Below are 25,755 nucleotides of genomic sequence, written 5' to 3' on the forward strand. Positions count from 1 at the left end.
ATATTTTTTAAAAAAATAATGATAGAGGCAGTATCTATTCGATAAAGGTAGAGGAGAAGAAGCTAATTCAAATACAGAATTTGTTTTTTGTCAAAATCTTGAACTAGCCTCAGCCATCAAAATGGCAGCAAATTATTTGGGTAACTGAAATTTGTTTTATATTTTAATCCATATTATATTACAAATAGACTGTTTACTGAAAATTCTTTAATTTAATCTAATATTTAAAAACGTCTGTAAACAATTGATTAATTTTTCAATTTTCTTTTCATCGAAATTCGATTAGCTATTTCGAAAAGGAGAAAATGTAAACACGTCATCAAACAAGCTTCGTAGATGTATACTTTCTGTTTCCTGACATGGGACACAGCTGATCCCAAGTCTGCTAAGGATAAACGAACACCAGTCGCCCCCTTACCTACCCCTTCTACAAACCTCCATAAAATTTTAGTGGGGGGCAAATAAGTGGGAGAAACTGTCTATATATAGAAGCCTCTGTAGACAGCTGATTTCAGTTCATATCTCAGGCCAGTTTAAGAAAGCGTTAAAAGATACGGCACAATTTGGTTAATTTCGGCCTTTTATATTTTTGTTTATTTCTAGTGTTAAGTTGTACGAAAAAGAAAAAAAAAATATTTGATTTTCTTAATCGATTTATTTTGAATATAGTTCCTTAAATTTTTCTTAAGATTTTTTTTTTTAATTTAACAAAAATTTCCCAAAAATGGATTTACTTTGTACGGAAAGAGCAGCAGATTGTTCTGCCTATAGTGACCCTATGTTATTGGATGACCCACGGGTTCTCAAGAACTTATTGAAGACTGAAGAAATTTACACCACAAATAGTTCCTATTTTCAAAATGTACAGACAGAAATTACTCCGGAAATGAGGAAGATTGTCGCGGAATGGATGTTAGAGGTAAATGGGACTGTTTTTTTGTTTCTATTTAAAAAAAAAGTGATAATTTTATTTATTTTATTTGTAATTGAACAGTAGATTAATTCTCATAAAATTTGCTACTTATCAATTTCTTTGCAAAAATTTGTCGTCAATTCCGTCATTTCCGTCGTCGATATTAATATTTATTTTGTAAATAATTTTACTTTTCAGGTTTGCGAAGAAGAAAGATGCCAAGATGAAGTTTTTCCATTGGCCATGAACATTATGGATAGGTATCTCAGTTTGGTGAATGTTAAAAAAACACATTTACAAATGCTTGGAACTGTTTGCTTATTATTAGCTACAAAATTAAGACAACCAAATCCATTAATGTCTATGCTATTATCATCGTATACGGACTATAGCGCACCTGTTGAAGATATACCAGTAAGTACCTCCCTTACGATTGAAGTGTCCTAGGTTTTCTTTATTTTAACTTTGCGCGTCAATAAGTTCAATTTTTTTTAATGAAGTTCTTTAATTGTAGTGTAAATTCCTTGTTTACAAATAATTTTGAAAATATCTTGAGAAAGCGTTGTAACATCGACATAAATTTGTGGTTTTTTAAGTATAAAAAGTTGGGTTAAATTTTTCTCTTAACATTACGAACAATCCTTTACCCTCGAAAAAGTGAGACTACAACACATCATATGCTTTAAACAGCTGATATTCGTGACGACACACTTACGTGTATTTTCACTTGGAATTCCTCTTTTATTTTTTAAATAGTGTTTTCGGGAATATTGGAATTTAACAATTAATTACAGTGTTGCCAAAATTTTAATATTTTTCTTTTTTCTTTTATTTTGGCAAAAAAATTAACTGCATAATTTGGATATTTTTTTATGATTCGTTTATTAAGATTTTTATTATTAATAAAATCGTTTTACATAACTTAATTGATACTTTTCTCAGCATAAAAGCTATTTGCTTTTCTTTTATATTACGTGATTATAACAGAACGTAAGCTGATGGCCGCCGAACACGAAAATATATCAGCTGTTTTGGTGCCCGTTTGGTATTCTTATCTTTACTTGTTATAGTCCGCACTTAAAAATAAAATATAAAAAGAGATACGCGTCCGTCATTACGATTTCGTTCTTTTCTAAATTAATTTTTTTTATATTTTTTAATGGGTTATCTTTCATTTTATTAAGGATAAGTGTTTAGGTATTTCTAATATTTTATAATTTTATCTTTTTCACGATTAATTCGCAATTTTCCTCTTTTTGCTGTATTATATGAGTAATTAGTTTGCAATTTTTCACTAAATATTGAAGCTTTAAATATTTTCTGGTCTAAATAATTCGTGGATTCATGATTTCACTTAAGGAAACGGTGCAAATTTCTGTTGGTTCCATTTTTTCCTAAATTACCATTGTTCTGGTGGTTTCTTTTTTTTGTAATATTTCAGCTATTTCCCTTAAATTTGGAATTTTTTATGAAACGATAGTCAAATTATTAGTAACGTTTTTTAAAAAAATAATTTTTTGGCGGGGATGTGTGAGATATGTGTGACGTAAGCTTATTCCAGTTCAATTACCAACATATGTTCTTGGTGCAAAAAGTATTAAATTGCTATGGCATTGGATTAAAATTAATTCAGCAGATTGAGAAAATTATTTTTTCTTTTACATTATTTAATTTATTATTATTTTATTTATTTTTGCTGATAAAACTTTTTATCGATTATTTTTCGTTCAGTAATTTATGTAAAGAATTATTATTATTATCTTTCGCTGTACAGTAATTTTATTTTTAGAAATATTCCATTACTACATTTTGTTCACGTGTACAAGAAGTATTCCCGTTCAATGCACTTGATAGTAGTTAGTAATTATTTTGACTTCATTTATAATCCAACAGGTGTTTCCCGTTTACAGAATTATAGGGGAGAGTTTGCTAGCGAACGGACTTGCTTCGTTATAGTAGAAGCCTTTTTTTTTTTAACCATTCGCTTTTATATTTTAAGTTCTTAAAAAGATAGAGTTTTAGAATTCTGGTATTTCTCATTTTAACATTCAAGTTGCATTTCTCTTAAAACTTTGAATAATAATTCTAGGCAAATGAAGCTTTAAACCGCATTTTTTTTGTTTAAATTAAAATTTAAGTATTTGGTATTTACTATCAAAAACAAAATTGTGCGTATAAAGATCTAAGTGGCAGCTTTTACAATGGTGTCCAATGGAAAATTTCGTTTCACTCTTTTACAAACCTCTCAGGGATAGGAATCCTCTCTGTTTCTCCCCACTCTATTGAACATCCCTCCCAGCGGTGTTGTATCCTCTTCTGTATATAATCGCATTCCCCTGTCAGACTTGCCAGGAGAGAAAAAAAAAAGAAAAGAGAGAACAAGATTTAACACAGTCAGAACCGCCTTTTCAAACCGCAAGGACTCTGAAAGTTTAGTTTTTATTTTAACCTTTAGGCAAAAAAAAAAATGGTGAGACGCATTTTTAATTCTTTTGTATTGTTTCTTCGTCAGGTAGAAGAAGGGCATTAGGAAAATTGGATTCAGTTTTATAGAAAATAAATATGTACTCCATTTTGTATTATTACATTTTATTTAGGTGTTCAATATTTTCTGGTTAATTGTAGCAATTTTGGTTTTAAACACTGGTTGGTAAAAGTCAGTGCCTGCATGATCACTAGTTAGTAACTAATTTAATTCTGAAATATTAATGGTAGAAGGTTTTTATTTTTTATTTTGGCATTCGGATGTACAATTAATTATTATTAAGTTAGACAAAAAAATAAATCTACGTGTTACTGAATTGTCTTAATCTATTTTCTTTTATCAGTACGATCATGTTTATATGTACTTGAAAATTTGACATTCCACAATACGAAATTAGTTTTGATACCCATAAGGTTTTAATGATAATGATTCTTTCAAGATTTGTGTACGCAATACCAATTTACATCTCCCTCAGGATTTATTATTATTTCTTTTTTTATCTCTTAAACTGCTTAGTAAGAATTTATCTTTTGACCTTTGACATGTTATTAGAGGAGGTTATGTTTAACATCCGTGTGTTTCTGGTTCGCATAATATTTTTTGCTTTAAATTTAATTATCCACACCTTAAAAGGACGTGTTTTTTTTTTTGTTATTAATATGGAATGATTAGGAAAAATTACGTTATCTACGAATAACATATGAATTTACTTATTTACAAGTGATACAATGGGGGAGTTCGATCATTATTCATTCATAAAAGATAACATTTTACTAATTACTTTTGTTTTTAATTTTTATAAGTTTTCTTTTAATAATATTTTTGTGTATTATTTATACAAAAAGATTTGATCAGTCTTTCAGAAACTATACAAATAAAAGTATTTGATTTTTCGTCCTTTACTGTTTATGTTAAATATTTTCTGTTTAAAAATTTTGCTAACTTTTTTTATGGCTAAGTAGATCTGTTTTTGGTCTAAGTAAATCGATTCTTGGAAGGGGCTTAATATCGTCTTAAAATGGAACAGTAGTTTGAAGTTATTCTTCCTCATAAATGTAATCTGAAATTTTATTGCCTCGTATACTTTTATATTATTAGTACAATTAACCTAGATAAGCTTCTCATAATTGGAATCTCTTCTTTTAAATACGTTCATTTATTTTATTTTTGAGGTTTTTATGAGGGTGAATTTTTTATAGCCTATGATATTCAAAATTGTAATTAGTAATCATTAATATCTTTTACTTCGTAAGTAATAAAAATTATAAGAACTTTGTTGACCTTTCAAACTTTTTAAAGATAGATTTTTGTGAGTTTAAAGTTGCTTTCACGGAAAATCGTGAAAGATATATTTCGATTAATTGGCCACTAGGGGCGTGCGAGAATAAAGTTTAGGGCAAACTAAATCTATCGGTACTGCCAACTTAACTTGAATCAATTTCAGTTTTTTTTGTTTTTGTTTTTTGCTTTCAGAAAAACTATTCCAATGATTTGCACTAAACTTAGTGTTTTAAATCTTTCACTTCTATTATTATCTCAGAAAAGTACATTTTAAGGAGTTAATGACACATAGAGATATGTGTACCACATTTTCTACACATTTAAAGATAATCGATTGGCCCAATGAAATCGAAAAGATTTTTTGTTTTTCACAAAACTGAATTTACTTTAATCTTGACGTACTGAAACTCATCAAGTAAGACACAAAACAAATTTCACTCATGTTCAAATCACATATTCATCAAGTTTTGATCAGAAATTAAGCATTATTAAAGCTCGCTGTTTAAAAAAAAAAATAGGCATTATTTACTTGACTTCATCAAGTTGAAAATTTGCTCATTTTTTAACATTTTAATTAACACTGCGCAGAAAAAAATTAATAAAATTTAATATTTAAAATTAATGCTGCAACTAAAATAAAGGTTATTGATGTGGTGCTAATCTGCCTAGAAGACCAGACTTGAAACCCCGCCTGTTAATATCATACGCGTTTGATATATTTATTTATTTATCTTAGAATTTATAAGTATTTATTATAGTTATCCAATATAAAATTGTATTTCTTATTAAAAATAATGTAGCTTATAAACATTTATTTTTATCTTATTTTTTTTTTCTGACAGAATCTTGACATAGATAAGTAAATCGGAACTCTTTTTAATACTCATATAGATCATGGGCTACACCGTTACCTATGTTATTATCCTTTTTTTGTATAACTGTATTATACTACCGAGTAGTAATACACCTGTTTTGTGTACTATAAGGGATACAACGTTGTGTGTAAACCTTACCAAAAGTTTTAGTAACTTAAAAGTCAAGGACAGCCCTTTGCTACCTGTGAATTCCAGTACCTGGGATAATTTCTTGGTACCCCAAGGTTCAGTACTTTTCTGAGCCATCGTAGTATCCTCTTAACTAACAGTAGTCTCAAGCCATTCTTCAAAATGTTGTACGTACATCTGAACGTATTAACACCTAATTAATTTCATATATCCTCGATTCCGAGTATTTAATTGACAAAATTTAATATATTAATACATATATTTACAGATTTTGCCACCATTTAGTTACTATAAATTGAACGTCACAAATTTTCTTATATAACTCTTGAAAATTATCTTTGTAAGATACTTAATGGTTTTAACAGTTCATAACTGAACCAAAGCCTTCTCAATAACGTTATCTCTTTACTCTTGAACTTGAGCCTTGAGGCGCCATCTTCTAATAAATCCTCATCTTTCGAAAGTCATCTTCAACATCTTTCACTCATCAAAGCCGTAAGGGGAGGGGAGTTCGTCTTCACCTTGTTGCACCTACTGGCTTGAAACAATTTTTTTTTTTTTTGAGAAAATCTTATTTTGGATTTCCCAAAATTGAAATATCAATATAGAACTTTAGGCAGTTTTCTTTTTCTGAGTTACTACACCCTGATACCTTAAATATACTGGGTTATTAAATTCGCTTAAAACTAAAATTATATAAAAACTGCATGATTTCAATACTTCCTTTTACAAGTGTTAAGAGCAATTAACAAAAAAAATCTTAAACTAAGTTATTTACTAGGCTAATATTTCGTGAAATTTATTCATTTCTTCAGGGCTACAAAATTAATTAACTGAAACTTTCTAAGAAAAAGTATAAATGGATGTAAACAAAGAATTAAGAAAGGTTCAGATTTATTCATAAACAATAGGATTTCTTAGTAAAACTATTTACAAATTAGAATTATCTCTTGAACTAATTTCTAAATAAATCTATATTTTGTAGCCCTGAAGAAGTGAAGTAAATTTCACGAAATATTAGCCTAATAAATAAGTTGTTCTTGATTTATTTGTTTCTAAGAAAAGTTTCGGATTTATGGATTATATTTTCACGAATAAATTTATAGGGCTGAAACTTGTTACTTCTATGAGGCAGTGATTAAACTTGATATAGTTTAATAAATTATTTATATAATTAAAAAATAAAATGCGATGATTTTTCGAGTTCATCTGCGCAAAAACGTGGCGTCTCTCTCTCTTATAGTTACAGTATGAGTTTACATATGGCGTATTTGTGTGTTTGATTGGCGCTAGTTTACAACGCACACAAACGTTTTATATAGTGCGTCTGTATATATGAATATGTAAAGGTCTCTGTGAGTGGGTATGTTAGTTTCGCTCCTCTCTTCTCTCTTAATTCTTAAAGGAATTTTTTTTTTTTGTTTTCAAAGAATTCTCTTTGATTCTCTTGTGTTAGTTTGGTGAGTGCTAGTATTTGCCAAAACCAAGTCACAAGGTCTGGCTGGCCTTGAATACGGCCATTGCACTCCATTCCTTCTCTATCCGTAGTCTCAAAACACTTTCCTTCACGTCACCATGGAGAGTCCTCTTCTTCACGTATTGGCGCCTCCTATTCAGTAATGTACTATTTTTAACTATTTATATTAAAATAGTTTACCATTAAATTAACTAATAATTGAGATAGATGATTTATTTATTTATTTATTTATTTATTTTTTTCCTCCACAGCTTTTTATTTTATTTCTAATTTAGTTTTACAAACAATCCACAAAGAAATTAACAAGAATAGAATTTAACTATTTTCACGAGTTAATTATAATTGGTATAAATAATTAATTAAATACTCTCTTATAGCAGCAAACGTATTTAAATTGTCTTGAAACAATTTGTACGAGTATTATAGATTCCATTATTTTTTTTAAAAAAATTTAAGGCGCTTTAACATCTAACGTTATTGGCGCCCGGAGCTTTTTTTTCAGTGCACTGCCGACCTCCGGACAGTGTTCTCTCGTTACAGACAACACTGTCCAACACCGGACAGTGAGCTGTAAGAAGCTCCCTAGAAAGAGAAAATCTAAGAGTCAGCAACTGGATTTGAACCCGGGACCTCCGTATGGGAGTCCAGTTCGCTAACCGCATAGCTAATACCTTCCCTTATTATTATTATACATGTTCATTTCATCAGTATTTCTGATGAAAAAACTGAAATCAAATTTATTTGGTTACAGTGAATAGGAATTTGATACATTTAGTGGGACTTGTAGATAGATATGTTCACGTAATTTTGAATTACAAGGAATACCTCCACATATTACTTTAAAAGCCTCCACAGAGAGGTCTTTTTGGGGCAAAATCTTCTTTACTTCGTTTTTATATACAGTAAATGTCCATCCAGTTGCAACTCATATTTTCTTAAGATGATAATTTCTTCGAAAGCTTTGAGTTGTATCAATATTTTTTTATACGTAATGTCTTCAACGTAAGATTCTAATAAATTATTTCTATTAAAGGGAAAGAAAGAATAAAGGGTGTAAAGAAAACATTTAAATCCATATTTATGACAAAAGTTTAATATGGAATAACTTTTTTTTTTGTACGCAAAAAGTTTTTAGTTTTAAATCTCTAATCCATATCACACATGCATAGTTTACTATAGATTCGTGATTGCATTTTATTCTGAACAATAATAAGTAAAGCAAGCTGTGTTACATTATTATATTTACATTATCAATCCCCCTCAAGTGTGCATTTATGTTGTTCAACATTGCGGAACAATCCACGAATAGTTTTTAGTAAGTTTTATTATCGAAGTTTTAATTTTAATTTTTTTGTTTTTTCTTTTCCAGGGTTGGGAATTGATGGTTGCCTGCCGACTAAAATGGGATCTAGCTGCTGTTACACCAATAGATTTTGTAGGACATATCTTACATAGATTGCCCTTAGACAGTGAATTAAGGGCAATGGTAACAAGGCATGCGCATACCTTTATCAGTCTAGCAGCACGTGGTGAGTAATTTTTGTGTTATTTTTTTAATTTTTTTAAGTCAAAATCTGAGGGTGATTGTTGCTCGGATTTATTATTTTTTGTCAGCTTTTTATCAGTTTTTTCCCCTCGTTAGTTGTTCTGTTCATCAACGGACATTGAACTAACTATACGAGGTTCCTAAATTTATTATTATTATTTCATAAATTTCTTTAATTTGTTAGTTTTGTTTACAATACGCCATTTATTGTAACAATAGAGATAACCCTGCCATCTATCGGCGATTAAAAGTACTTCTAATGAATCATTTAGAAGTTCTGCTTTACTTTCTACATATTGAATATTATATTTCCTTGCTGTTTTTGCTACACCAAACAGAATAGGGTAATGTTAGATTATTATGAATGGCATTACAAAAGAAAAAGGTTTTCCCGATGGCTTAAGAAAGTATTTACCGGTGTGGGAAGATAGTATTAGAAAAACTATAGAATATAAAAGGTTTCCGGTATTATCTGTTTGAATTGTATTTCACCCTTTTTTAAAGCAGGTTTCTTCGGTTGATTATTATTATAGGGGAAAGAGTTCAATTTTCCTTTTTTTTGTTACATCTCTTCCTAAATGAAAAACAAGTTCAGACCGGATACTTTATTGTATTCTAGAAAGGGAAAAAATAAATTTCCCCTTTTTTTTGCTCCGCAAAAAAAGTATATTAATATAAAATTTGTAAACACTCTTCTTTCTAAACACGTTTGATTATTATTATTAATATTGTTATTATATTGTCAGTCTAGTATTATTAAAGCAAATCCATCTTTTAACTAATTTGGTTCCCATTACCAGAGTTCGGAACTCATCCAACAAGTAAATGTAAACATTCTAATGATTATCTTTGATCAATAAGTTTATAGTCAAAAAGATACTGAATAGAAACAATATTATGTTTCAGTTTCTTGTAATGTTTCGTTTTTTGAGACTGGTTTATTCAATCTCAGATCTTTTTTTTTTAGACTCAGGAGGGGGGGCTCCTTAAAACAGATTTTTCTTGTGAAAACTTGGAATTAAACATTTTGTAATAATTGCACTGCTTACATTTTTGCAAATTCTTTTTTGTTTTAAATTGGATTTTAGGGCTAATTGTTCCCAATCATATTGCCATTATACTGCCTGAATCTGTATTCATCCTATCAACCTCTTCAAAGTTATCGTCCTTTTAAGTCTCTTTTTATCGTGGCCCTTTTCCTAAGTTATACCAATCAGATTTTTTGTGTTTTTTTGTTTTTATAAAATTCTTTAGCAGCTATCTTTCACCAGACATGCATTTGAGGTGTCCAAATCATAAAAGAGGGAATTTTTATCGCATTATCATGCAAGATTTTAATTCTCTATTGGACCTTTATTTTGATTTTTGCGTTCGTGATTTGGTGTAATTTGAATTCTATTCTGTTTTAATGGTAATAAATATTTTAATAGGGTCAAGCTTTTCATGCAGATTCACTTCTTTTTATATTCCCAACTCTACCCTTGGGAGGTTATAAATGTGTGGGTGGTTTTAAAAAGCAAACAGAATGTAATTAATTATTCTTTGATTTTCTTTCATGCCTTTCTTTTTATTATTATTATTTTTATTGTTATTCCATTATTTGTTCCTTTTCAAATTAGTAGAGCGTTAACAATAGCACTAGGAATAATAATGAAGTCAAGGTGTTTTTTGTAAAAGAATGCATAAAGGTAGCAGAGTGTGTGGATTGTTGTTTAGAGCCCTTGTGAGCTTGTGGTAGAAAGGTATATGGGGAAGCCCTGATTACTACAATAGGGACTGTGGCAGACTGGTCTATATACTCCGGCTTGCACAACTATATCAGACTCCCTCAGTGACACCCCAGCTTTGTCGGACAGCTCCTTTTTAAAGTATTACTCGAGACGACCACTACTATACTTCCAAGTACTAATACATACAATAGAAAAAAAAAAGTTCTTGTAGAGGAGGAGATCGTGTGAAGAAAGGGAACTCCAGCCCTTCGGATATTGGTGTAGAGAAGAGTATTACTATTATTACTAGTAAATGGGTAGAGGTTGGTAGAATGCTCTCCCTTATCGGTGCCGATGAACCCTTAATATGTTACTCTGTAACCTCCCCTCCTGTTGCTGCTATTGGATGTTGCCTGTTGCTTGCCTAGAAAATAACTTGCTCAATCTTTATTTTTACTGACCCTACCAAACCAACTGTAACTTTTACTATGCACATGTCTCGTTGAATTTATTTACGTCATCGTTAAAATCTAAATTTTAAAACAAATTCGTCGTATTAAATTTTGTTGCCTTAGATTTTTGATACCACATACCGAATCATTCCGCTGCTTACCTGATATTGAGTTACTGACATTGAAGATATTTGCTAATGGTTTGGCAACAGAGTGTTTGGAACAACTTTTGTCTGTGAGCAATCATTTTCAATAGATTGATGTACGAGAAGAGAGCGATATGCGACGCGAGATTGACTGATGTACATTTGAAAGCAATGCTTCTTGATTGGATGCAACCATTTTAAACCAAACGTTGATGATATCTTGAAAGGCGCAAACCTCACTTTAACGACTCTCACTAGGGTCTGATGTAACTATAATTTTTTTTTGTTAACGTTGCCTTCTTTGACAACTTTTTGCAGTAAATATGTTGTTTGTCCTTGTTTTTTTGGTGCATTGCATTGTCATTCACCCACGATTCAAGGGAATGCTGTACATTAGTTTTTTGCCTTTTTCACAGAGATTCCGTTCTGGCTTGCAAGTATTGTACATAATGATTTTGCAACCTGCGCTCCTCATTTTGTCAGTTTTATTATTGCCTTTTTTTTTGGCATTGGCTTTCGCCATACAGCCAGCATCGTCTAGGTGCTTATCACTAGAATATCACTCACTCTCCATTCTTACTTATAAATACATTCGCTTCACACATTCATCCCTCTACTATATACAACTATTTACATAAAACTTACAACTAATGGATGGATCAGTACTCTATATTCCTGCCATCCTTATAGCTTAACCTAAATTAAAATCACGTAATCCATCTCTAATCATTTTCTCGCATTCATTCTAATCGGCTATAACTTTTAAATAAACTCATATTTCTGTGCCAGCTCTGCTATAGATTTAAGCACTTAGTGTTGGTTGAGAATATTATGTCTTCGTAGCGAAATGGGTGCATCTAAATACCTGTATAAGTCATCAAACATTCGTTTCCTTTCCACCACATAACGTGGACATATCATTAATTATACGTTTGAAATCCTCCTCCTCATTGCAATCTATGCAGATTTTGTCATGTTATCCGACCCACTGTGCGAAAACGTTTGATGAACTCTCGGTCTAGAGCGTGATGGATGCGGAATCTATTGAGATATTTAAGAAACTCTAGCATGCTTTCTATCTGCCATTATTGATGGTGTCTGGGTTTGCTCCTCCCAGGAATCTTCTCAAATCCTGGGATTTCTGTCCAGTAAACTAGGATTGGAACGGGGTTGCTGTACTTACAAACCATCTCCTCTTACAAGCAATTTAAAATTAATAACAATAAATGTTAAATTGAATATCAAATAACAGTAATAATAACAATATTAAATAATTGAAGTTACTGCCTGCTTAAAATTAGTTACTCATTGATAATAAAAACACGACTTTAGGTTCGTTTTTAGTGTTCAGGTTATTTTAATGGGAACAATGAAACCTTCTTTTGTTTGTTTTGTTTTTGAAAGAAGTTTGAATTTTGGGAATTACTCAGAAGCAAATTTGGAGATTAGTTATACTAAATTTGAGAGAATAGTGAGAGAACGAACAATAGGGAATAAATGTTTTATTATTTTTCTTCCAAGATTTTAGATGAGCCCTATAAGAAGTTACGAGATTTTATAAATCATAAAATTCCCATTAATTTTAGTGTGAATTTCTAGTATTACCAACTTAACTTAATTTACAGAATAACTCTTAAACTTTAGGAGTAGTTATAAAATTAGAACAAAATTTTGTTCAGATATTTCAGTTTAACAAGAATTAATGAGTAATTTTCTTTTTGGGGGGTGGGGGAGCTTAACATTAATTAAACAAATCGATATTTTTCTCTTAAACAGTTTTTATTATTGAAAAAGTTTCTCACTGTTAATAGTTTCAAAATAAATGCAATAATAATAGTAATCCAAGTATTATATTAATTCAACTGCCTTAGTTGAAATAAAAAAGAAGAATTTAAAAGGTAAATTTCTTGGCAGGGGGAATTTTTTTTTTCTCTGAAGAACCAGACTGGTCGATGACGCGCCGCCGTTAAAGCAAGTAGTTTATTATGGCTTAACGAGAAGAATAGGTCGAGACAGAATTTATAAGAAGTAAAGTTTTGTAATACATGTCTAGTCGACGTCTGTTGACAATAAAACACCGTTGGATAGCAGTAAAGGGGAAGAAATGGTAAAACCGGAACAATTTTTTTTTCAAAATGTCTAGCCAGTATTTTTTTGAACTTTCCCTACCTCATTGTATTTTTTCTAAATTCTTTTACTGCTTAGAAATCCACCCTGTTTTCTCATTACAATTTCCCCTTACATCGTCTTACTCCATTCCAAGCATCTTATACAACAACAAAGAGGAGTGTACAAAATGATATAGTCCGGCTAGGGTGGGTTTTGAATTTAACGGTGCACAATCTTAACGGAGGAGAGAAACCCCCCCCAGGCCGTTTGCAACAAAGAGTACGCGTAATTTTTGCTTGAGGGCCTTTGCTATTGTTGTATTGGACTAGTGTTGCTTAAATAGGGGGAAGTTGGATACAGAGAGGTCTAGGCAGAGCCAATCTATAGAGAAGTTGAAACCAGCTTTTATTTACACCTGGGCGACTTCTATATGTGCTTTGCAGACGGGGTACATATTGGAGGCTCCCTTTTCTTTAGCAATGTATCTTTGAATTATGTTAATTCCATTAGATTTTGTATTCATCGTCCATACATCACATTAACACAAAATAAATAATATAATAAAAAAAATTTTCTTGAATATTGCTACAACAATAGCAACACAGACTTTATTCAGGAAAAAAAAATAAAGCAAATTATAAATGAATTTTATTATATTTGATCTTCTGGTTAACTTCTGGTATTAATTTTTTATATTACTAATAGATAATATTCTTAAATTTGAAGACGGGGAAAAAATTAATTCCAATAATGTCAAGTAATGGAATATACCTTTGAAGGAGTAAGGAATTTCAAATATTTTGGTTCAGTGTTAACCTCTAAAAACGATGTAACAGAAGATGCTGCTGGAAATAGTTGCTTATAGGCTCTTCAAACGGTGTTTAGAAGTAAAAAAATGTGTCAAGAGCAGCAAACATAAGGCTTTCTTAAGACAGTGCTGAGGCCGATTACCACCTATGGCTCAGAAACGTGGGTTTTGACCCGAGCAGATGAGCAAAGGATACGTAGGTGGGGAAAGGAAAATATTAAGGAGAATATTTGGACCTGCGAGGACAGAGGAAGGCTTCAGAATCAGGACAAGAAGTGGCTGAACTGTTTGGTGAGCCTGATATTGAGTGTGTCTTGCATAAAAGGCAGGAAGACTGCGATGGTTGGAACACATACACCGAATGAATTGTATAAGGGCTCCAAAAAGAGCGTTGTATGGGCATCCTGGCGGGAGAAGGCACCCGAGGCAGGCCATGGTTGAGATGGCTTAAAGACGTGGAGGATGATATTGAGGCGGTCGGCCTTCAAGGTTGGAGAACGTCTGCGAGGGACCGTGAACGGTGTAAAGCTGTTGTGGCTGAGGTCCCAGGTCCTTCATGGGCTTCGATGGCCAGGGAGTAGTAATGGAAGATCGATTGGCGTAAGAAGGGTTTGCGGAAATTCCAGAGGGGTCCAATCCCCCCCTTTTGTGATATATTCCACAATATTGCCAAGGCTAGTGCAACATCACAGAATTGGTGCATTCAACAGTTTGCAACAGCGTTGGAGTGAAACCCCTATGTCAGATTCAGATGGAAATCATTATGAATAGCCACTGTATTCGCATGGTCTTGAAGATAAACCTGTCTAGGTTCGTTCTACCTGGTGGCAGCGCTGCCAGTAGTGCGTAAGCCTTGAATGGCTCACGAGAGTTTGGCTCTTCGAAGCTAGACAATGGCCACGCTTTCACAGTTTGCCTACAAGCCTTTCATTGGACACAAAAGTTTTTAAGCTCTAGTGGATGCTACCCAAAATAGACGCTCAGTAGAATCTAAAAATCCATCCGATGAGAGATAACAAAAGCACAGTTCAAAAGTTATGGAGTTTTTAAGGGTGGCATCTTTAGGATTTTTAAATTACAGTATTTTGTTTTCTACGCTTCTACGGCGCCAATTTTGTTATGCTGCAAAATTAAAATGATTGCCAACGCAGTATTTGTTAAAAGTTTGATTCTCACTGTGATAAGCAGCGAATACGACATTCACAATTTACTTGCTATGATATTTCCATATCATAAAGAAGGAATACATAAAATTAAAACATATAGGTGCCTACGTGAAGACTCAGATTTATTTGATTTTAACGAGAAAAATTAATTGTGGTTGTTTGTTAGTAACCAAGGCAACAGAAGGTTTCAAAACATCAAGTTTCATATTTTGTCCTCCACCCTTACTGTTTCGATTATTTAATTTAGATGTTTAATTATTAATAGTTAGTTATTTTGGTTGAAATAGTTTTATAAATTTACATTTTCATTATTAAATAATAAAACTAACCCAAGCCTAAATAATTAACTAAAATATAAAACAAACTTTCTAAGACTAGCCCAATGCTATTAGCATTAAGTGAGGTGTTGCTCCCACGACTTCATAGCCGGAATTAGGAAGTCTCACACACAGAATCCCCCTTCCTCTCTTTGCCATTATATAAAAAGACAAGATCAATTGGCTGGACAAACACAAGACACAGACAGATGCATACGTCAATAGGTCATGGGGTCCACCCAGCAGTTTTTTTTGGTCGTCACATTATTTTATATTGTCTACGAATGTTTCTTTAAATATTGAATGAAATCATTTATTTGACTCAATTAATTCTCTTTCACTATTAGACTCATAAAGCCAATGGTAGAACGTTGTGGGCATTATATGTATCTAATTGCTATATTAAATCAATTATTTCTAAAATGTTTTAATTTTGTTCCTTGACTGTTCTTTTAAAACAAAATTTCTAGACTTGCAAAAATATTTAGAAATAATAATTGCGTTTATTTAAAAAGTATTCAATAAATATTTACAAATTCACGTTGTATTACAAACAGTGTCACTCTACAGATTTGTTTTAACAAAAAAGAATACTCTGATTAAACTTAAAACCAAAAACAAAAAATATATACATACATACATATATACAATAGAAAACAACGAAACAAACAAAAGACGAACAGATACACTTTAAACAAAACAAAACAAATACATAACCCTTGTTAATATGTAAAATAATAAAACGCCTTTTTATTTAAAATAAATACATAAACAACTAAAAATTAAATTCTTCAAATAATGTTTCCCTATACTTTAATGCATTTACGGTAAAATTAAACAAATTCTCCCAATTCCGGCCATACAAATATGACAAGAAACAATTAAAATCTAGCCTTTCCATATTTTAATGCTGCCCTTCTAAACTCTCTTAGAATAGGGCATTCAGCAATAAAATTTTGTGTGGGGAAGGTTAAATGGTGGTTCCAAAGAAATAAAATGAATTATTATTTACTATATTATGTAAATATATTGTTATAATATATTTATATATTATTTATTAATTATTAATGGGTTAAACGAAATACAGTTCTTTTTTTTACAAGTGAGTGATTTGAATAATAATGTTTAAATAATTGAAGAGAAATAAGCAACCAATTTAAACCCAATTTTTTCGATTATCTTTGCCAAGCTTACAACAGAAAAATATATCATCTTTACATAATTGAAAGATTAGGGTGAAAAATAATCCTAAAAAATATTTGGGCACTAGGCTACATAATTACTTAGATTTTAGGTTATATATGTATCAGTAATAAGGTAAAAAATAATCGGAATATAAATATCGAATAATCGATTATAAATTATATTCGATGTCATCAAATTATGTAAAAGTTAGTCTATACCAACAACCAAGTTTTACAGCCCTGAAACTCGGAAGAATAAATAATGAATAGGAATGAAATTCGCAATAATTTCTCTTTCGTTTTGTAAATATGTAAAGTTAAGTGTATGATTCCTAACTTAAGTGAAGTACATAATAATTATAAGTGTTGAAAATTTAACCCCTAAATGTAGGAAACTTTTTAAGAATTTTTTAATTAAGTTGAGCTAAGATTAAACGTGAATGCCAGCCACACAGAGCAGTTTACAACTTTAATTTACAAAACGCGGAAAGAATTGCTAGCTGTATGGCAAACAATCGTATAAGGGGATCTGTATTGTCCACACAAGGGGATAGATTGATAATTCCGCCCAATTCCAGGTGTTAAAGGGGATGCAAGCTGTCGTACACCTGGAATTGAAAGTTTTCTATAGTAATACAAATAAACTGTAAGTCTCTCCCTCCAGTTGTAATTTAACAGATGTGCTTTTTTTTTTGGTAGATTGTCAAAAGAAATTGTGTGCTATATTGTTATTGTGCCCAATCAGCAAAACAAGAAATTTAAAAAAGAAATCCAAGAAAATTAAAATTAAAGATAAAAAATAATAATTAGATTAAACCCGGAAATGAAAAAGAGTTTCCTGTAAATTTATTCTTTTATTTATCACTAAAGAATTCTTTTTTTAAAGAAATGTAAACATATTAACTTTATTAGCATAGTGTAAACAAAGATATAATTTTTCCTTTTGGCGGAATCATTTCTTGGCTTTTGTGCGTGAGCATGCTAGATATGAGTGTATATATACATTTTTTTTTTTTGTTGTATCTTTGGTAATTTACACACTAACAAAACAAGGTGCAATACCCTGGGCCAAAATATAATAAACTGCCAAAAAATTGTCGCGTTCTTGTCATATCGCCCAAGGTCATTAATGGTCATAGACCTCCATTACTCTTTGTTATTTCATTCTAAATCATCCCTTTTTTGCTAATATAGTTCTTAAATTTTAAAATATCTCCCATTTATTTTCATTTTATCTCATATTTTGTTGCTTAATTTTCTGCAACTTATTTTTTAAAAAATTTATTTTTGCTAATGCTAGAGATGTGTATGAATTCTAAAAATTTAGTACTTTAGTATTATGGAAAGCCAATATTAAGAACTTCCAGTTATAAATTTTAAATAACATGGTTAATAAGAATTATAAAAAATATATTAAATAAATCGTTTGATTGATTCTCCGTTGTCAATGCTTAACTATTTTCTTATTTACTCAATTTATAAGTTGGTCTAGCCTTTCAGGCGACACTGTATACTTCAATGCAGAGGTTATTGCACTTAGAAATTGTAAAACTGAATTGAAATTTATGATATAATAATAATAATAATAGTAAAACTTGAAATTTTATGAAAATTACTTCTCTGTATTCTAGACTTTTTTTTTTTAATTATTTGTCATTATTTTTCTGTTTTAGAATCAAAATTCTGTATGTTTACACCTAGCATAATAGCTGGCGCTAGTGTAGCTTCAGCACTTAATGGAATCCGTTGGTCGTCCAGGGGTGGCTGGCCACTTTCCAGATTAATGGATATGCTTTCCAGGCTACTGTTTGTTGAAAAGGTTTGTAATATTTTTTTTTTTTATACTTCTCTTTAAATGAAGAATTGACAATAATAGTTACTTTATTTAACAAGTGTGGAAAATACTTTACACTCCAGTTAAATATTATATTTTTTCTGCAACCATTAGAGTTATTAACTAAAAAAAAAAAAAACTAAACAGGAATCACTAGAATCCATTTTAAATTTCTATAAGGTAACACTATAACCTTTTTAATTGTTATAATTAAAAATATCTATTTATTTATTAAAATATTATTTTTATTTCTATATTACTTTCAATTTTTATTTTATTTTTTTAATATTCGTATTTTAATTATTTAGTTACGTTAAATAAGCTTATTAAAGTTTTACAGAAAATATTTAATAACAAAACTTCTTATATCAAGGAAGCACAATAAAGTTTTTTCACTCACTAGTGAGGAAAGTGACACTAATGGGAATTTTCCCCACTAGTGAGGTAAAGTTGGGCATTACACAGCCGATTTTAATTGAGTAATGAGAACATTCCTACATGGTTGCAGAAAAAAGCTTCTTTTTTTGGCATATTCAAGTGTATATCCGGAAAGGTCTCTAATAATATTTAAATATAATATCTAAAACTTAACCATTAAGGTACATTCATTTCTTTACAACAGAAAATGGCCCTAAGTATTGAATTACTGTTGTAAAATTTGTTTTAACCTAGACAAAATGTTCTTCACCAGTAAATTACCTTCACTCTAATCGAAAAAGACATTCATACCACACTTTCTCAACTCAAGAGGGGAAAGTACTCTGTTTAATTTTTGTTATTTAATTTATATCTTTCTAATTAAAAAAATAGCCCTGTAAAATGAAAGAAGACCGCTCCTTGGGTAATAATATTATTTTTAAGGCGCCGTCAACTATTGAGGTTATTGGCTCTCCCTGAGCTACGAGGGTCGTTTGAAAAGTCCGTGCAAAAATAAAAACTACTTAATTTTTTGGGGTAAACCTTTTTTATTTTTCAACATAGTCTCCTTTTAGGCTTATACACTTCGTCCAACGCTGCTCTAGTTTGTTGACCCCTTCCGAATAATAGGATTTGTCCAAGTCTGAAAAATAGCCATTCGTTTCTGCAAACACCTCCTCGTTTGAATAAAATCTTTTTCCCGCCAGCCATTTCTTCATATTGGGGAACAAATAGTAGTCCGAGGGAGCCAAGTCTGGAGAATAGGGGGGATGTGAAACGAGTTGGAACCCTATTTCCATTAATTTTGCGACCACAACTGCTGAGGTGTGAGCTGGTGCGTTGTCGTGATGGAAAAGGACTTTTTTGTGGGCCAATCGTGGGCGTTTTTCTTGCAGCTCGGTTTTCAAACGGTCCAATAACGATGAATAATATGCACCTGTAATAGTTTTACCCTTTTCCAGATAGTCGATGAGGATTATTCCTAGCGAATCCCAAAAGACAGTCGCCATAATCTTTCCGGCCGAAGGAACGGTCTTCGCCTTTTTTGGCGCAGATTCCCCCCTTGGTAACCCATTGTTTAGATTGTTCTTTGGTCTCAGGAGTGTAGTGATGTATCCATGTTTCATCCACAGTGACGAAACGACGCTTAAAGTCCTGCGGATTCTTCTGGACCGTCCTTGCAACACTTCACACGATTTCGTTTTTGGTCAAGCGTGAGCAATCGCGGCACCCATCTTGCGGATAGCTTTGTCATGTCCAAATGTTGATGCAAAATATTATGTACCCGTTCATTCGAGATGCCCACAGCACTAGCAATCTCACGCACCTTCACTCTTCTGTCATCATCCATCACCATATCATCGATTTTATCAATGATTTCTGGAGTAGTAACCTCAACAGGGCGTCCAGAACGTTCAGCGTCACTTGCGGCCCATATGGCCACTCCGAAAATTTTGAAACCACTTATAAACTGTTCTAATCGAAGGTGCAGAGTCACCATAATGTTTATCAAGCTTCTCTTTAGTCTCCTGAGGCGTTTTGCCTTTCATAAAGGTAGTGTTTAATCAACACACGAAATTCTTTTTCGACCATTTTTTGAAAATCACTCGACTTCCTCGATTCAAACGAATGCCAAACACAAAGAAATAGACCGATCTGGCTGAAACTTGGTGTGTGTTCTTCCAAGAGATGCTACTAACTAAACATAACCTCGATACGCGCCAGTGGTGCTATCTCTCTGACTTTGCACGGACTTTTCAAACGACCCTCGTATATTCAAGTTGCAATGCCCGGGCCTCAGGACAGAGTTCTCTCGTTACTGATCCAAGGCTAATCGCTTAGCCTAATCCCTACCCTGATTTTGATATTATTATTATATTATTATATATGTATATTTTGTTTTTCTTTTATAGGAGTATTTATGCACCTGCTTAGGACAGCTAGAAGAAATGTTGTCTGATTCACTTAGCCAGGCGGCGCAGGCACTTCAACAACAGCAAGAAATGGAAGATGAATCCCAGCCAGAATTCAAACCTCAAACACCTACAGATGTGAATAAAGTACATTTTTAAAGTGGCAGTTCCATAAATATTTTATTTTTAGGTTTTCTTTCTTTAAAATTAGAAATACAAACAAAAAAAAATACTTTTGAGGATTATTTTTTATTCAACGCAACGCTTTGCATTGTCCTCTTCTTAGTCTAAAAGATTTTTGTTTGTTTTATTAGTTTGAGAGAGAGAGAGAGAGAGAGAATGTAATCCATCGCGCAGGATTTAATTTTTCTTCATTTTTCTTAATTTATAACTATAATTATTCTTTCTTTGAATGTTAAAAAAAAAATCGGGGAAGGCATTAATATACGCTTTTTTTTTTATTTTTCCAGAATTTGTTTTTTTTGATTAGTCGATTTTTGCAGTTCTATAGTAACATTTTAGTTACGTGACAACTATTTAGTTTTTACAAAAACTTAAAAAAATAATAATAATAATTAAAATAAAGCAAGTGAATAGTCACTTTTTAAGTCATTTCTTTTTTTTTTTATTATTTTTTTTTAAAATTAGATTTAAGGTCGAGTTAAAACGGAACCGTATTTTTTAATTACGATATAATTTTTTGTTTATAATAAAAGCTTGAATCGATTGTTCCTGTAGTGACTGAAGAATCGAATAAATTTGACAGGGAGAGCGCGCGAATGAAGTAAGATTGTGTATCACGGACAATCTTTAGTCGGTGAGGAATTTTAGTCTACTTTTCTTTAACTATAACTTCCCCTCAAAGAGGTTTTTTTTTTGTTTTTTTTTTTTGTTTTCTAACAAGTATTAATAATTCTTAAGGTTCGTTTAAAAATAAAATCCCCCGAGATATGTACCTTAAAAAAAACAAACAAAAAATGTAAAAGTAATCACTATAAAATTTACCTTTGGTATCGACTACCTATTTATCCCAAGAACGTTTTTCTTTATATAGTATTTCCTTTTTGGAAAAAGAATAATTTATATTTGTTCTTATTTAGTTTTTTTTTTTTTGTAAATTAAAGCACATTTTATTTTGCTACGCATAAATAAACAATTATAAAAAACAAGAGAAGAATTCTGGACTATAATTGTTTACGTTTGTACATACAAAAATTTAATGTATTTTTATTTGAAGTGCATTTATTTTTTCAAGTTCGATTTTTTAAAAAAAATGTTTTGGATACATTACCAATTAATTTTGATTATATAAATATAATCACTAAACTGTTTTTTAAGTATCTTTTGTAGCCTTAAGTATATAAAAAAATATTATATATATTATTGAAAATACCGATTTACATAAAAATGTATATTATATTTAAAAAAGCAAAAAAAAAAATTAAAAAAAATGAAGTTAAATTTAATTTTTATTGTATAAAAAAATAAAAGTGTTATATATAATAATTAAAATTGTTATCGTTTTGTATTACGTCTTGTAGTTTTAGAGTTTTTATTATATTCCTATAAATATAATGTACAAACTATTTTTTATTTTTATTTTTTAATCATCGATGTTATTTCTTAATTATCGATACAAAGAAGGCCCATTTATGATTTAAATAATAGAGGAAAAGAAAAATTATTTTAAAAAACAAATATATCTTAAGCACACCTGCTAAAGAAGAGTCTAGTTTGAGTTTTGTCAAACAAAAAAAAAAAGCAAAAGCATATTTATCTTTTTTTTCTATAAGTGTTTAAATTCTTGGCCGTTGTACTTAAATTTGGTCAGTTTAAAAACAAAAACAAAAATCAAAAACATTGAATAAACTTTTTGTTGCTTTTAAAACATTTAAAAAAAAACAATGTTATTTTTAAAAATAGTGTCTTGAAAAAATGCATTCACAATTTATTGAAAGATATTTTTTGAAAGGAATTTTATTAAGAATATTGTGATCTAAAAGCTCTATTAAATTGTTCCATTGTATGTGTTTATAATAATGCAACAGTAACTTTATAGTATTAATATGTCTCTCTCGGAAATTTGTATGACTTCTCAAGTTTCGAACTGTTTTCTTTCTAGCCTTCAACTTTCGATTCAGTAATGGCAAGGAAACTGTTACAAGAGAATTTTTTTCAGTTTTCTTTGTTTACGAGCTGAATAGTTGACGGATTTTTGTTTTTTTAAAGCTGATATCTAATTTGCATCAATTAATTTTTACTTACCGATGATTTTTGACTAAACCTTGTTTAATTTGAAAATTGTGAAAAGTTACTTGTTGAGAGAAGAAATTTTCTTGATGGGAAACAAAATTGAAGATTCTTGATAACAAAATTTTACGTTTTACACATTATTAAAGTTAAAATATTTCATGTTCTATCACTCTTTCAGTAAATATATAAATAAAAAAGAGAACAGATCAAATTTATTAATTTTTTTCATTTAGTGCATTAGGTTGGGCTTTATTAGAGAACACAAAACACAACACAAGTTAGTAGTTAGTAAGAACTAACAGCCAAAGATTTGTGTTAAAATGGTTTTTGAGGAAGGAAAATTCTTAAAATGAAAATTTTAAAGTTTTTTAAACAACTTACGAACTTAATTCAGTTAATTTTCTTCTTTATCTGTGAAAGTTTGAAACTAATTCCCACTGAACAGGTTCTGTAAAAAATGTAATTTCACAAATTCATTTTTTTAGCAACCTATTTCAGAAAGAGAGAAAAAAACAAAATATAATTAGACATAAATAGAAATTTTTCTTCCTTACAAACTATTTTAACCTTAACATGAATTTAGAATATTCTTCGTTATTGCTGTTATCACTGCGGAAATTCTAACTTCTCTAATAATGTGTGAATTCATTTTTTCAGACACAAAGAAATAATAAAAGGTTGACAGCTCAGACTGGCTTATTGCCAACCAAATACCGAAATAATGAATATACTACCTCCGAACTGGTTATAATTATTTTTCTTTTACTATAAATGTGGACGTAATATGTGTTTTATTAAAATAATAATTTAAATATTTAAAAAAAAAAACAATAGTCTGAAAATACGTGAGAAAGTTTTTTTGTTTTCTAGTTTTTATGTTTCTTTCATGTACCTTGAATTTAAATATATAAATATATTACAGTGTTTTGTGAAAATAAAAATTGATTTTCCAAATAATTTGGTATTTTATTTTTAAATTATTTTTTGTGTTTACCTCAACAAATTTTATCATATGCAATGGAATTCAAATACTTGCAATCGTGTGGAATGAATTGGGGATCCATTTACAGTCAAATGTTCAAATTCGCTTTAATTATTGGCTCATTCTTGAAGGTTAACAGTCGACCAGTGTTCCATTGACTTACCAGAACGCCATGAGCCAAATTTGTGTGCCAGCGTAGGTAATTCTGTGCGAAGCATGTGAGCTTGTTTATAACAAATAACACAAATAATCTGCCTAGTAATTGATTAACTGAAGATTTAGTTAGAGCACTTGAATGTGTACTTGTAAGATCTGTCCTTTTCGAGAAAGGAAATCGTTTGTTTTCCACACACAGAAATTTATGCAATTCTCTATTCCTTTCTGTATCAATGACTTCAAGTACCATGGTAGAAATTGATGAGGATTAGAATCTAGATTAAATGCGGTTTAATATTATGGTATCATGGTGTTTAGTAACTTGGGTATATTCTCGTCAATAGTCAACATTGACGGCACTAAATTATTGTATCTTCCCCCAAATGGGTTCTAAAAGGCTAATTTTGTTTTCACCTTTAAAGACTTTTTTTAAATTTGGAAACATGTTATGTGGGAACCTTAAAGGCTTAAGCAGTTGAAAAGAAGTCCACGTTAGGGGACCTTTTTTTTTTTTTAAAAAAAAAATTGGTATTAGAATCTGTAGGAATGTTTTGTATAGTCAGCTAATTTAACATGTTTCAACATAGAAGTATTAAATCAAATGAATAAAAAAAAAATTATTTATGATACATTTTGACAAATTAAGCTGTAAGTTAATTAAATAAAAGAAAAAGATTTTCTTTACCAACAGTTCTAGATTTAGATTAAAAGTAATTAAATGAATAAAAAAAGACAATTTTTAATTCAATAATTCTGGCTTTACGATAACTTATTGCAGTAAATTAAGGAAATTAGTAAAAATGTCCCAGTAGTTCATCTTTTCACCGCCAATTCAAAACGCCACCTTACAGATAACCTTAAAAAAAACTTCCCGATCTTCTCTAACATCGCATTTTATACTTCGTGATTTTTCTTTGTATGTTATTTTTGTAATATTAGCCTATTTAATGGCATTTACAATCAAATAATGCAAACTGTCAATTACGGGGTTGGAGAAATCTTCTTCTTAGATAGGCCAGGAGGAATTGGTAAAACGTTCCTAATTAGATCGAATCTGGCAGCAATTCGATCCCAGTATGACATTCTTAGCTTTGCGTCGTCCGGAATAGTTCCATTTAACCAGACTGAGCCACAGCAACATGTGGCTGGGTACAGCTAGTAATTAATATATTTTTTCTGTAACTTATACAACTTTCTATGGACTGAATATGAACTTTCTATGCCAATAGACCTAACGTTACTTTATGGAAGGTTAAACGGCTTCCACTCTTCTCACTCTATCTCAAGAACGGTTGATATGAATAATTGCATTAGATTAAATATGTAGAGAATTTTGTGCTCTACAACTTTTGTAATATCTTAAATGTTATTTAAAGCAAAGAAAACAAGATATCTTAAAAAAAAAAAAACGATTTTAGTAACCTTTGACCACTGATTTCCGGTGACGCATACACGAGATTCTGTGAGACTTTTGATCCAACTTATAAAATGCCAAACAAAGATTTATGCAAGTTTTTAGATAATTATCTTCCATTTCGAGATTTACCCCTTTTTTACCCAATTTTACTAGACTATTTTCTTAACTTTCAGTTCTAGATTTAGA

At 30.6% G+C, this 25,755-nt stretch overlaps 1 protein-coding gene across 1 annotated transcript; it reads left to right on the top strand.

Annotated features, from left to right (window-relative positions):
* Window positions 1-500: 500 nt before the first annotated feature.
* On the top strand, window positions 501-23,971 carry LOC141461373 (G1/S-specific cyclin-D3-like). Its single transcript, XM_074142378.1, has 5 exons — window positions 501-919; window positions 1,112-1,327; window positions 8,530-8,689; window positions 18,271-18,416; window positions 20,762-23,971. The coding sequence occupies exons 1-5, from the start codon at window positions 725-727 to the stop codon at window positions 20,918-20,920; spliced, it is 876 nt and encodes a 291-aa protein (XP_073998479.1). The 5' UTR covers window positions 501-724; the 3' UTR covers window positions 20,921-23,971.
* Window positions 23,972-25,755: the final 1,784 nt, after the last annotated feature.

The sequence above is a fragment of the Rhodnius prolixus genome, unplaced genomic scaffold (assembly GCF_049639745.1).
Source record: "Rhodnius prolixus isolate KJV_2025 unplaced genomic scaffold, Rpr scaffold_6, whole genome shotgun sequence".
In the NCBI taxonomy this organism is placed as follows: domain Eukaryota; kingdom Metazoa; phylum Arthropoda; class Insecta; order Hemiptera; family Reduviidae; genus Rhodnius; species Rhodnius prolixus.